At 40.9% G+C, this 13,021-nt stretch overlaps 1 protein-coding gene across 1 annotated transcript in view; it reads right to left on the reverse strand.

Annotated features, from left to right (window-relative positions):
- Positions 1-2,278: 2,278 nt before the first annotated feature.
- Positions 2,279-13,021, reverse strand: part of LOC123699526 (integrator complex subunit 1) — a 32,710-nt gene continuing 21,967 nt past the window's right edge. The window contains exons 24-37 of the mRNA XM_045646495.1: positions 12,726-12,895; positions 12,213-12,398; positions 11,591-11,765; positions 11,130-11,260; positions 10,098-10,217; positions 9,578-9,699; positions 8,689-8,821; positions 7,296-7,493; positions 6,777-6,967; positions 5,958-6,134; positions 5,501-5,668; positions 3,767-3,893; positions 2,855-3,026; positions 2,279-2,500 (exon numbers count right to left, since the gene is read on the reverse strand). Of these exons, the coding sequence (XP_045502451.1) occupies positions 2,289-2,500; positions 2,855-3,026; positions 3,767-3,893; positions 5,501-5,668; positions 5,958-6,134; positions 6,777-6,967; positions 7,296-7,493; positions 8,689-8,821; positions 9,578-9,699; positions 10,098-10,217; positions 11,130-11,260; positions 11,591-11,765; positions 12,213-12,398; positions 12,726-12,895 (2,282 nt within the window). The 3' untranslated portion in view covers positions 2,279-2,288. The remainder of the gene's footprint in view (positions 2,501-2,854; positions 3,027-3,766; positions 3,894-5,500; positions 5,669-5,957; positions 6,135-6,776; positions 6,968-7,295; positions 7,494-8,688; positions 8,822-9,577; positions 9,700-10,097; positions 10,218-11,129; positions 11,261-11,590; positions 11,766-12,212; positions 12,399-12,725; positions 12,896-13,021) is intronic.

Consider the following 13,021-nt stretch of genomic DNA (forward strand, 5'->3'; position numbering starts at 1 on the left):
TTATCGTTTTATTTATTTCCCTCATATTACCTACTTAATAAAAGTACTATCTAATGGTTGGTTTACACGTATTAAGTTGTTGATCGTCCGTCCTGAGTTAACTACTTAATGAACTTATCTACTAAATACGTTTGGACAGCTTAAAATTAAGTTAAAACACGTGTAAACCAACCATTATGTTTTACAAAGAATGAATGACAAAAGATTGTTATAAAAAATATCCAAACCAAGTAAAATAAGTAAAATTTGGATAAATCACTTGATTGCTCGACTCTGTGCGTTATCTGTTCACAATTCTAACCTAACCCAAATTCCATTGCCAGTTTGCCCATAATATAATAATTTGATAAAAATATATGTCGTGGCCACATTGACATGAGATTGCTCATCTATGCTCAAATAGTGAATCGCGCGACTGCTCAACAGATTGACATATTTTGAATTATGTGAAGATAAATTTTATAAAAATGCTTAAATTCATGAGTATTCTTAGGCCTGGTTTTACCATATGTTATTTATAGTAAAGGTTAATGTCGAATTTAACAATAATAGTAACTTTAACAGATACAACGAAATAGGTTGCACCAGCGTATTTTTAGGATAGATAAAGTTATCAAAGTCTCAAGTCATATTTCATCTCATTTTGTATTTGACCCCTCTGACAGTTATTTAACGTTAACAAAAGTTAAAACCGATGAAACACATGTGGTTATATGTAGTTAATGTTAAAATTATGCGGTTATAGTTAGTGTTAAACTTATGAAGTCTATAAAATTGTCAAATGGTGCAACTCATATTTTCCCTAACCTAACGGGGTGCAACCCAGCCTTAATATTAGGGGAGCCCAAGAGGGGATTTTGGGATTTACTCGAGCGCGTCAGATTACTATAAGGGACGGTACCTTAGCTATTCATTAGTACCTCTAGTCAATATGAGCAGTTATGGTTGGTGGGTGCGCTCAGGGGCCCCGCTGGAAAATTTGAATAATCCATAATTCCCTAAGGTTGAGCTCGAATCGTCAGATTAGCGAAATGGGGACTTCTTATATTGTAATTAACCCCCCCATATATTAATCTGACGCGCTCGAATAATATTACTTTAATTTTTTTACCCTTTCTTCATAGCGATTAAATCGCCACTTAAATCGTCAGATTAACGTATACTATTTTTCAGTGACGTCCTGGAGCATGCAAAATATCAATATCTAACGCGCTTGAGTATTTCCAAGCCAATTTTTTTCTTTTTTAAATTAAAAAAAAATCAAAAAACCCTTCTCCACCGCTAAAAGTGAAAACATTATAGGACCTTTTTTTCTCGCTATGGTCTAATCTACCAATTCTAATAGGTTCCCGTGACGCTCGAGTAAATCCACATTTAGCATCCTGGGCTCCCCTACTATAATATCACATGAAAAAAGCGCATCTAACTTCTAAAGTTTATAGTGGTTTAAATAAGGACTACAAACCATCATTTTTGAAATATGAAATCATCTTTTAAGCCAGCTAAGATAATATTCCTGCGTTAACTTTTGTAGGCCGTTTTTATTCGTTATTGTAGTAGCTACTTCGTTTTGTCCTATCTTTATGTAATTCAGCAGCGCAATCAGAAATAGGAAAAATGTTGAGATGATTGTTACATTTTGTTAAAAGCCTGTTTTTTAACATAAGTACACAGTTCTTAGATTTTTAAGAATAAATTATAGCTTATTATTATCGGTCAAGTAGTTTTTTAACCTATTCGACAAAAGCGATATCGAAATGTACAATTTTATAAAGTTTTTGTAATAAGTCTATTATATATAGTATAGAGAGAGTTATAGGCAACATACTACTTTTGTATGAACAATATAGAAATTTGCAGAATAGTATGTGTAGCATTTTTTCAATGCAGTAAGTACTTAAATTATTGAAGTTGTATAAAGGAAATAAGGATAAATAAAAAACATATGACATTTTTGAGAATTTATTATTTACAACTTATAAAACACTTACAAACAATTAGATGACCAGTTGGTCATATAAAGTCTGATTGAAACACGATTCCTTCGTCACTTTCAATCTTTATTCTTTTAAATGTCTTACGAATGTTGTATTTGTTTCATCATCTGCTACATCATCATGTTCCATCCCAAGTCAACGAGCAGCTTCTCATCATCTTCTTGAATATCTTTCAAATCTTGTATCTGTTTTGTCTCTAACATCCCTCATCCTCATCATCAGCGTCTTGTTCATCATCATCACCATCTTCTTCATCCTCATCATCATCATCACTATCTTCATCATCCTCCCCTAACAAGCTCGTTGCAAGTTAATAGCCGCGACGCACTTCGCGAGACACGTATCCACCGGAGCCCTAGAGTGCACCCCGAGCTCAAATAGCCGCGAAAGGAGCACTGCCCCGTGTTCTTGGAGCCCTACCACCAGGGACGGGAGCCGGTCGAGTACGCTGAGGACCACTTCCATGTTCGGGGATTCTAGGCATTCGAGGATCGCTTGGAGACCTGGAAAGAAAGATTTATTAATTTGCAGAAAATTAATTTGTTGTGATGATAGTTTTGTTAGTGTTCTGCTGTTACTGGCATGAAAATTTTTCATTTTATGAGTTTATGTAAGGTTTAAGGTTTTATTTTTATTTTTTGATTTTGATATCCCAAATATCGATAGGCATATTTGTAATTTTTTAGTTAATTCTTATATCTGTCAATTGTCAATACCCGATTCTCGTAAACACGCTCGCTCGTGTGCGTGAGCCATTTCGAACGTGTCGTATGAAGTTTCCCTAGTTGTATCTGTATATTGTGTCCTTATTGAGTGCTAGTGTCATACAAAGTGTCGTGTATAGTGTCAGCACATACCAGGCTGCGTGTCGGGCACAGCAGGCAGCAGCTTGGTCAGCAGCGACAAGGCCGCGTTGCGCAGCGGTGCGTGCGCGTGTGCGGCGAGCGGGGCCACAGCGCGGGCCAGCGCGCCGGCCGCGCGGGCGCCGCCCCACGCGCCGCCGCGACGCACGCCCCACGCTTCTACCTCCTGGGGATGAAATGGGGAGATTTGAAAAAAAATTTTAAACAATTAGATGACAGAGATCCATTTTTTTTTATTTTATTTTATTAGTTTCCAAACAGCTTATACAACAATATGACATACAAATTATAAAAGTACAATTAAAAAAGTTCTATGTATAAACCTATTATATGGATACACAAAATATGTACAATATATGTAAATACATTATTCTTAGTACGTAACTTATAAGCTAATGTTAGTAGGCAAATATTAAAAATACTAATTATTATCAATTGACGAGGCACCTTATGTGTAAATCTGTCGCTTTGAAAAAATATGAAACCCAAAAAAAATTGTAACAGATTTTTGCAAATTTAACTATATTATGGACGCATGGAATTAGGAAAATAAAATAAATCTAAAATGTAGAAAGTTTTAGTACAACAAATTTTGCAAAATAAGATTTTAGAAATTTATGGCAACTTGAAGATACAAAAAATAGAAAGCATGAAAAAAAAAAAAGATTTTTAACAATGCAAAATTTTCTTTTACCAACAAAATATATGTAATCGTTGTATCTGGGGGCACAATAATGCCCCTGTCAAATCGAACAAAAAAGCGACACGGCTGTTTTTTTCTTTGTTTAAAAACGAATTAATGAATGAGAATATTAATAAATGTATGTAACTGATCGAGTGAATGAATGGGAGAATTAGTTGAATATGGTTTTGTGTATGTATACCTAAAGTATATAATATAAAAACCTGCACAAGCCAAGTAAGTTCATCAGGTGGTGCTCGTCGACGCTGCAACGCAGCGAGTGCGTGTGGGGGGGGAGACGCACTTGCACTCGCTTCTCCGCTCACCACGCTGCTTAGAGCGGGGTGACTCCTGGATATGAGCATTGTAATAACAAAAATTAATAAAAATTTTAGAAATGGAAAAATTCGATCACGAGGCAGGATTCGAAGCCGCGTCTTTTTTCTATTCTGGGGCAGGGGTTAAGATACATAAAACTAAAAGAGTATTCGATTGCTCTAGCGGGATCACGGGTGGCCGAGCTGGTCACGGCGTTGTCTCGGATTGGCGGAAGAAGCGGGTTCGAATCCCGTAATTTTTTTCTTTTGTTTCATTCAACTAAAGCACGCGAAGTGTAGTCAAGCGCACGAACTTTGTTGCGAAAAAACTCTTTGACGTGCGTGATAATGCTACAGGTCTTTTGCTGGCCTTTTTAATGATATGTCGGCCTTTGTAATGAAATAAACACATTTTTAATTTTTAATTGCATGATTGGAAGGTCGTAAGCACACTCACGCAACATCTCTATGCTTGTGCAGCAGTGCAGCAGCCCGCGCCGGTCTCGCAGCGAGATAGCGCCGCAGCAGCGCCGCCACGCGGTGCGGCAACGCGCCCGCAGCTCCGCGCGCTTCGCCCGCTGTCACCAGTGTTAGTGTACACTCACGCAACATCTCTATGCTTGTGCAGCAGTGCAGCAGCCCGCGCCGGTCTCGCAGCGAGATAGCGCCGCAGCAGCGCCGCCACGCGGTGCGGCAACGCGCCCGCAGCTCCGCGCGCTTCGCCCGCTGTCACCAGTGTTAGTGTACACTCACGCAACATCTCTATGCTTGTGCAGCAGTGCAGCAGCCCGCGCCGGTCTCGCAGCGAGATAGCGCCGCAGCAGCGCCGCCACGCGGTGCGGCAACGCGCCCGCAGCTCCGCGCGCTTCGCCCGCTGTCACCAGTGTTAGTGTACACTCACGCAACATCTCTATGCTTGTGCAGCAGTGCAGCAGCCCGCGCCGGTCTCGCAGCGAGATAGCGCCGCAGCAGCGCCGCCACGCGGTGCGGCAACGCGCCCGCAGCTCCGCGCGCTTCGCCCGCTGTCACCAGTGTTAGTGTACACTCACGCAACATCTCTATGCTTGTGCAGCAGTGCAGCAGCCCGCGCCGGTCTCGCAGCGAGATAGCGCCGCAGCAGCGCCGCCACGCGGTGCGGCAACGCGCCCGCAGCTCCGCGCGCTTCGCCCGCTGTCACCAGTGTTAGTGTACACTCACGCAACATCTCTATGCTTGTGCAGCAGTGCAGCAGCCCGCGCCGGTCTCGCAGCGAGATAGCGCCGCAGCAGCGCCGCCACGCGGTGCGGCAACGCGCCCGCAGCTCCGCGCGCTTCGCCCGCTGTCACCAGTGTTAGTGTACACTCACGCAACATCTCTATGCTTGTGCAGCAGTGCAGCAGCCCGCGCCGGTCTCGCAGCGAGATAGCGCCGCAGCAGCGCCGCCACGCGGTGCGGCAACGCGCCCGCAGCTCCGCGCGCTTCGCCCGCTGTCACCAGTGTTAGTGTACACTCACGCAACATCTCTATGCTTGTGCAGCAGTGCAGCAGCCCGCGCCGGTCTCGCAGCGAGATAGCGCCGCAGCAGCGCCGCCACGCGGTGCGGCAACGCGCCCGCAGCTCCGCGCGCTTCGCCCGCTGTCACCAGTGTTAGTGTACACTCACGCAACATCTCTATGCTTGTGCAGCAGTGCAGCAGCCCGCGCCGGTCTCGCAGCGAGATAGCGCCGCAGCAGCGCCGCCACGCGGTGCGGCAACGCGCCCGCAGCACCGCGCGCTTCGCCCGCTGTCACCAGTGTGAGGAAACACTCGAGGATGCCGTGGATTTCCGCGCTGAGAATACAAATAATGTTACTAGTAATAAAATCCGAGTTTTAATATTTTCAAGTAATAATAACTCGAAACAAAAAAATATAAGAGATTATAAGATCTTTAATTTTTTGAAGTGAGCGAGTTGCGTGTTAGAATTTATAAGAAAAAATCAGGTATGCATATTGTGATTAAACATTACTGTTACGGTGTGTCAGTCACTATAGTATAAGTGTCATAAAGGGTGGATCCACTTGTGTTATGTATTCAGATGTGTGTGTGCGTCTATGAATATGTATGCATGTGTGTATACCTGGCCGGCGCAGCAAACAGCTCGCGATCAGGCAGCATCTCCAACGCAGCTAGCAAATGATGGTGATGACGAGCTCTAACACCACGTAACAACGCACCAGCCAAGGGTAGTGCCCGTTCACCAGCGCCCTCTACACGTGCCCACACCGCACGTGCCGCTGCTTCGATACGCCATGCTCTAGAAAATAATCATTTATATAAATAAGAAGTAATTTTTGACCAAGCATAGTTCCTTGGGGGACACCTGACCATTTTACTAATGTGTACACAGTTATTGCGATTTATTCTTAAATACTTCCATAGATTAATCATAACACTCGAAAAACTTATAATTAATTTCTAAAGAATTCCATTTCTGTAATTTAAACAAGAATTATTGATGGTATACAAAATCGAATGCTTCTCTCATTTCTATTTATGATGAATAATTTTGGACACGTACAAAGCCATTCTATGTACATACCAAACTCATTTTTTATTCATGCCCAATTATTTACAAATAGTCATTTTTAAAATTGTACCACCAATTAGGTAGCACATTATCAGAAGCTTTATACTTTATAGTAATTAGGATGTTTGTTAGAGCAACTATGGAGTTTTTTGGCGGTTCTTCTTCATGGATACTGCTTTCCGAATCGTTGGTAAATGTCAAAAATACGTTATGATGATTCAAAAGTGTTTCTATCTTAAGTAGTCTTACTGAATAAATAAATGTTTAAGTTTGATCCTTGTGATTGTTTTGTATTTGCACAGTAAAAAAACCATTCAAACTAAAATGGCGCAGTTTTTCAATATCTATATTATCAACGCAAATACTCACTTCTGCGAGTGATCCTTGCCATGCGCGTGCGGTGCATGATGCGCAAGCGCAGTCAACAACGCGTGCGACACTTGGTCCGTGGCGCTCGTGGACGCGCGCGCAGCCAGGCGCAGATCCTCTCCGCCCACCTTGAGCTCTTGGGCGGAAGGGCGGGAAGAACTCTCGCGGAGCACTTGCAGCACTTTTGGCACCTACATTTTAAATAAATAAATTAGAAAACATCGTTTTGTTGGTTCTATAGGGACATTGGAAGATTTAATTATTGACAATGTATAGTAAACTTGTGTAATAATAATAAAATTATTTGATTTGCAATCCTACACGCATGTCGCATACTTCATTCCTGTAATTAAATAAAGATATAGACTCCATACCCTCCGCTTGCTGCAGCACTCACTGTGGAGGAAGGAAGGTGGAATTCCTCCATCGGAAAAGGGAGGATCCTCGACCAGTCTACTCGACTGGCCGGCCTGTTAAGGCCCCGATGAATGATGTCGGAAAGTTGCATTTATGCTTCACCTTCATGTAGAGCAGCAGCAGCAGCAGCGGGTGCGTGTGGCTGGCCGCCAGCGCCGCGGCGAGCAGCGCGTGCGGCGCGCCGCAGCAGCGCAGCACGAGCGGCAGCCGCGCCTCGATGCGGCGCCGCGCACCCTCCATGCCCTCTGTTTGTTGTACCTCCCATGCTTCCTCGCCTACATAACGGATTAAAACGTCGAGCTGTAAGGTAAAGTTGAAGTTCAGAAGTGTAATTCGGTTCTAAGGACTAGTTTTGTAACTAAATCCAGCTTGAATGACCTATTTGTAATTGAATCCGGCTTGAAGGACCTATTTGTAATTTAAGCCGGCTTGAAGGACCTATTTGTAATTTAATCTGGTTTGAATGACCTATTTGTAATTTAATCTGGTTTGAATGACCTATTTGTAATTTAATCCGGCTTGAAGGACCTATTTGTAATTTAAGCCGGCTTGAAGGATCTATTTGTAATTTAAGCCGGCTTGAAGGACCTTTTTGTAATTTAAGCCAGTTTGAAGGACCTATTTGTAATTTAAGCCGGCTTGAAGGACCTATTTGTAATTTAAGCCGGCTTGAAGGACCTATTTGTAATTTAAGCCGACTTGAAGGACCTATTTGTAATTTAAGCCGGCTTGAAGGACCTATTTGTAATTTAAGCCGACTTGAAGGACCTATTTGTAATTTAATCTGGTTTGAATGACCTATTTGTAATTTAATCCGGCTTGAAGGACCTATTTGTAATTTAAGCCGGCTTGAAGGATCTATTTGTAATTTAAGCCGGCTTGAAGGACCTTTTTGTAATTTAAGCCAGTTTGAAGGACCTATTTGTAATTTAAGCCGGCTTGAAGGACCTATTTGTAATTTAAGCCGGCTTGAAGGACCTATTTGTAATTTAAGCCGACTTGAAGGACCTATTTGTAATTTAAGCCGGCTTGAAGGACCTATTTGTAATTTAAGCCGGCTTGAAGGACCTATTTGTAATTTCAGCCGGCTTGAAGGATCTATTTGTAATTGGATCAGGTTTGTAGCATTTATTTTTATAAAATATTGAGTAAAGATGGTTCTTTTCTATCACAAAGTTTATCATCGAGCTGTCTGGTTAACTTAACGATTGCATGATTGTAATAGGTATTACTGACAAGACGTATAATGTATAAAATTATATTGCCTGTGGAATTATTTTAAATTACACAATAAAATAACACAGAAGGATATTGTTCTTTAATTTAAATTAGAGTTGATAATACACTAATTTTGACACTTTGTAATCACAATAGTGTTGACACTTTATAATGACACTAGTCTTGACGCTTAATGACAATAAAATCGCTACCAGGTGACGTTACTTGCATCAACACCAACCCCAACACTAGTATCAACACCCGTCTTCACACGTACCTGTTTATGCGTGAGTCGCAGCGTATCATCAGGCGTATAATGTTTCGGCGTGGCGCGGTCTCTGCCCTGCCATATACGGGGACTGTTAACTAGTGTTTCAGCGAACTCTAGTACCGCACGGGCTGCCCATTTACTGGAAATGTTCGTGTATTTTTATAGAGATGTCTTAGTGTATTGGTTTGGTATATTGATTTTGAATGTGGGTAGATGTAGTAAGTAATTAGGTCAATACACAAGTGGAAAATCTACATGAGTATAATTAAAATAACATATAAGTGAAATTAAAGGGGTTGATAAAATATTATTTATCAAAATAAGATACTTGACAGAGATTGAAAACAGCACATAAGTTATCTATAAAAATCCTATCCAAAGCTTATTAATTGATTGCTAAGATTGTAATGCAATGCAACAAATTGCACAAGGATATTAAGCAATATGAGATTTATGCAAAAAGTTCTTTAGACTAAGAAAGAAAAGTGCATTTTTGTCAATTATCCCCCCCCCCCATGTACACGAAATAAATAAAATAAATAAATAAATAAAATAAATCTTTATTTCACCTTTAAAATATACAATATTGATTATGAGGCTCTGGCTCTCTTGCTAGGCATAGCCTGTGTTAAGAAAGTCAGTCCCTTCCCTAAATACATTGTGGTCTAGATAAAGGTTAAAACAAAAAGAAAATTTATACAAAGGCAAAAATTAAAAATAAAAGGGGGATAGCCGACCCAATGAGTGAGGAGTGTTTGTGTGTGTGTGTGTGTGTGTGTGTTTGTGTGTGTGTACGTGTGTGTGTATGTGCATGTATGTGAGTGATTGTGGGTGGATGTGTGTTTGAGTTGACGAACACGACACGAAAAAAAGAACATCACACAATGACACTCACCCATCCGGTGTGAGCAGGTGCGCGAGACAGGCGTGCAAAGTGCGCCAAGAAGCACGTTGCGCTACTAGCGTCACTAGCAATGGCCGCCAGCGAGCACCACCACTTACGAACATTACACGCATCTGTACAGACGTAAGATAAAATCGATAAAGAAACTAGGATGAACATTAAGACGTATGGCACCATCAAAAATAAGGTCATCAAATCAGAGGATGGTCTGTTGTTTGCGGGTTGTTCTTATCTACAGGAAATAAGTCAAAATGTTTAAGCATACTTTAATGCTTATGTACCAGAAGTGTATTCGATGGTATAAATTCAACTATTTTTGTTCTATAAGGGGGTAAAAAATATAGTAGTAGTAAATTCTTTAAGAGCAATAATTTTTTTATTGACATAAGTTCAAATACATGGTACTTTTATGTTACGCAAAATTTTCCCTTACTGACAGGCAGACTTTATTACTTTACTATCCCACACAAAAACATCTATTACCACAAAATAAATAACCAAAATCACTGACCAGTTTACACAGTGTCTCGCGATGTAGTTCAGCCAGCCAGTCGAGCAGCAGCCCGCAGCCGAGCGTACTGCCTGATAATACTGAAGCTGGCCCGATTAACTTGCCTGGCTCTTCTTTTATCTGAAAATTGTATTATATTACTAGCTGTCCCGGCAAACGTTGTTCTGCCTTACGTTTATCACTCAGGGGCATGAAAAATAGATGTGGGCCCATTCTCAGACCTACCAATTTTCAATTTCAATCAATTTCCCCTTCAAACTAGTTAACTTCCTACTGTCCATAACATATGTATATATTACTAGCTTTCCACCCGCGGCTTCGCCCGCTTTGTCTAAAACATAATAAATTATATACTAAAACCTTCCTCTTGATTCACTCTATCTATTAAAAAAACCGCATCAAAATCCGTTGCGTAGTTTTAAAGATTTAAGCATACATAGGGACATAAGGACAGAGAAAGCGACTTTGTTTTATACTATGTAGTGATAACTACGTACTATGTATTTCACGCAGTTTGGGACCCATTGTCGTACATTAATTGTACAACATAAATGGACAAATAAATTTATTTCATTTCAATCGGTTAATCTAGATCAGATGAAATGGCCATCTTCAACTATACAGGGTGTCCCACTGTTGGTATACTAAGCTCAAAGGAGGTTATAGTTTTGCATACGCTGAGTACGTAAGAAATACTTTTAAAATTCCAGACGTATTTTTTTCAAATAGATGAATTCTTGAAACTCTATGTTGTACACCCATAACAAGCAACACGCCCAACTTTACCACCAGCACGTGAGCTATCGTTTAAGATTATGTTTTCACAGACAAAATGCTCACATTAGCGAAGCGGTATATGCCGGCTGCGTGAAACTAGGGAAGAAAGCATGGATTTTCAGGAAAAATTTAGCAAAAAATTTTTGACGTAATTTTGTTGTTTAAGTATTTTTTACGTGATCAGTGTATGCAAAACTACAAGTCCCTTCGCGCTTAGTATAGCAATAGTGAGACACCCTGTATAATGGTACTTACCAGATCGTATTTCCCATCTTGGTTATTCTGCAGTAGCTGCGAAATCGCGTCCACCACCAGCTGAGTGTCTTGTGTCTCGATTATATAGTTTCCAATCGCTTCTAGCGTACTCGAAGTCGCTGACTCGAATGCTGTGTCCAATTAATTAATTTTATTGTTATATTGTTGAGTACACAGTTACATCTTGTTATTTTTTGGCCTGATCGTTATGTATGTATTTAAAATTGATTTTGACTTTGTGATACCATATACATATATTTGTGTATGATAAAATAATTTAGTGTTGTTGTTGTTGTTTCTACAACAATGAGCATTTTTCTTTTTACTGGAAGCAGTGTTGGAAATAAAACATGTTGTTAGCAAGTTATGTTTTAAAGATCAAAGAATCACCAATAACTATATAATTATAATATTTACAAAGTGTTAAACCAATAATTTACCAAATAAGTAAAAAAACCTACCAGCAATAATCTGTTCCTTAGTAGCACACGGTGGTAGGTTCGGCAGCGAGATGGCACTTACACTAACACTGACACTTGCACTAACACTTGTAGCACTTAAGTTGGCACCCGCTCGAAGTGCGTCGTAAACGGGCCCGCGCACGTAACTCATGCGTGCGAGAAGTGCGTTGCATATCTGGATGACATATTAAAAATATGTTATACATGCCATAGAATTTAAAATTTATAATAAGGAAAAATGATTGAATGAAAAATCTGTTTTGTGCCTATAGAACTGCTGTTAATGACTCATAGAATAATTAAAAATACCGATTTCTTCAATTTGTCTTAATATAAACTAGCTGCGCTTCACGGTTTTACCCGCTTGGCTCTGCTTCTATTGGTCTTGGCGTAATGATATATAGCCTACAGCCTTCCTCGATAAATGGGCTATCTAACACCGAAAGAATTTTTCAAATCGGACCAGTAGTTCCTGAGATTAGCGCGTTCAAACAAACTAAAATAAGTATAGATCTATTTATTAAATTTTATGGTTCACCAACAGGTGTTACATTAAATGAATCACATCGAGTACAACTAACATTATTTAATTATTTTTTTTATTTTTTAAATGTTACATCACCTCGGGCAGGCCGCGCGGCGCCGCGTGCAGCAAGCTGCGCACGAGCGGCGCCGCGTAGTGCGGGCGGGCCAGCACGCCGCACAGCGGGTCCGAGCCGGCACAGCTCGCTGCTGCCACCCCGCGCAGGAAGTCCAATGCTGTGCTGGTGGCTGGGCCCGCGGTGGTGCGCGATTCTTCGAGGATTTGCTGATGACAATGTGATATGTTGTGGTTTAAACGTTAACACACGCGTTGCCAGCAAAGTCACAGCGCTGAGTATCAGCAGATTACAATTTACTTATTTTTTAATCTTATTGTAATCTATAGTGATTATTGATACTTTAAAGTGTTCAGATGTGTTTGGGTAAAGTTAAGGAATCACATAGTGTTTTGCCAGCAACGTCGCAGCGCTGATTTTCAGCGACTGAGTAATTCATTATTGCATTATTTTTAACAATATGTGTTTCAAATTTCAATCACCTATATATCATGGTACAGTTAATCAGTCAAGGTACTCTAATTGCAACAACTTACAGTGTTCAATTGCGTGAAGCCAGTATCCAGATCCCCACTATAACTATTAGCTCCAGCGAACGCAGTAGCAAGCAGCGCGGCGTGTGAGGTGGAGCGCGGGGGCTCGGGGGCGCAGTCCCACGCCTCGCAGGCCTCCTCTGGCAGAGCGGGTTCCACGAATAGCGTGTCGTCTACAAGGTTATGTGAATGTTATTTTAAGTTTGCATATAGAGGTACAGGGTGTAATCGTTAAGTGTGCACAGGCGATTTTTCCGTAAGTATTACAGATAATAAAAAACTTTAAACTGATATCGAAA

The sequence above is a fragment of the Colias croceus genome, chromosome 18 (assembly GCF_905220415.1).
Source record: "Colias croceus chromosome 18, ilColCroc2.1".
Taxonomy (NCBI): Eukaryota; Metazoa; Arthropoda; class Insecta; order Lepidoptera; family Pieridae; genus Colias; species Colias croceus.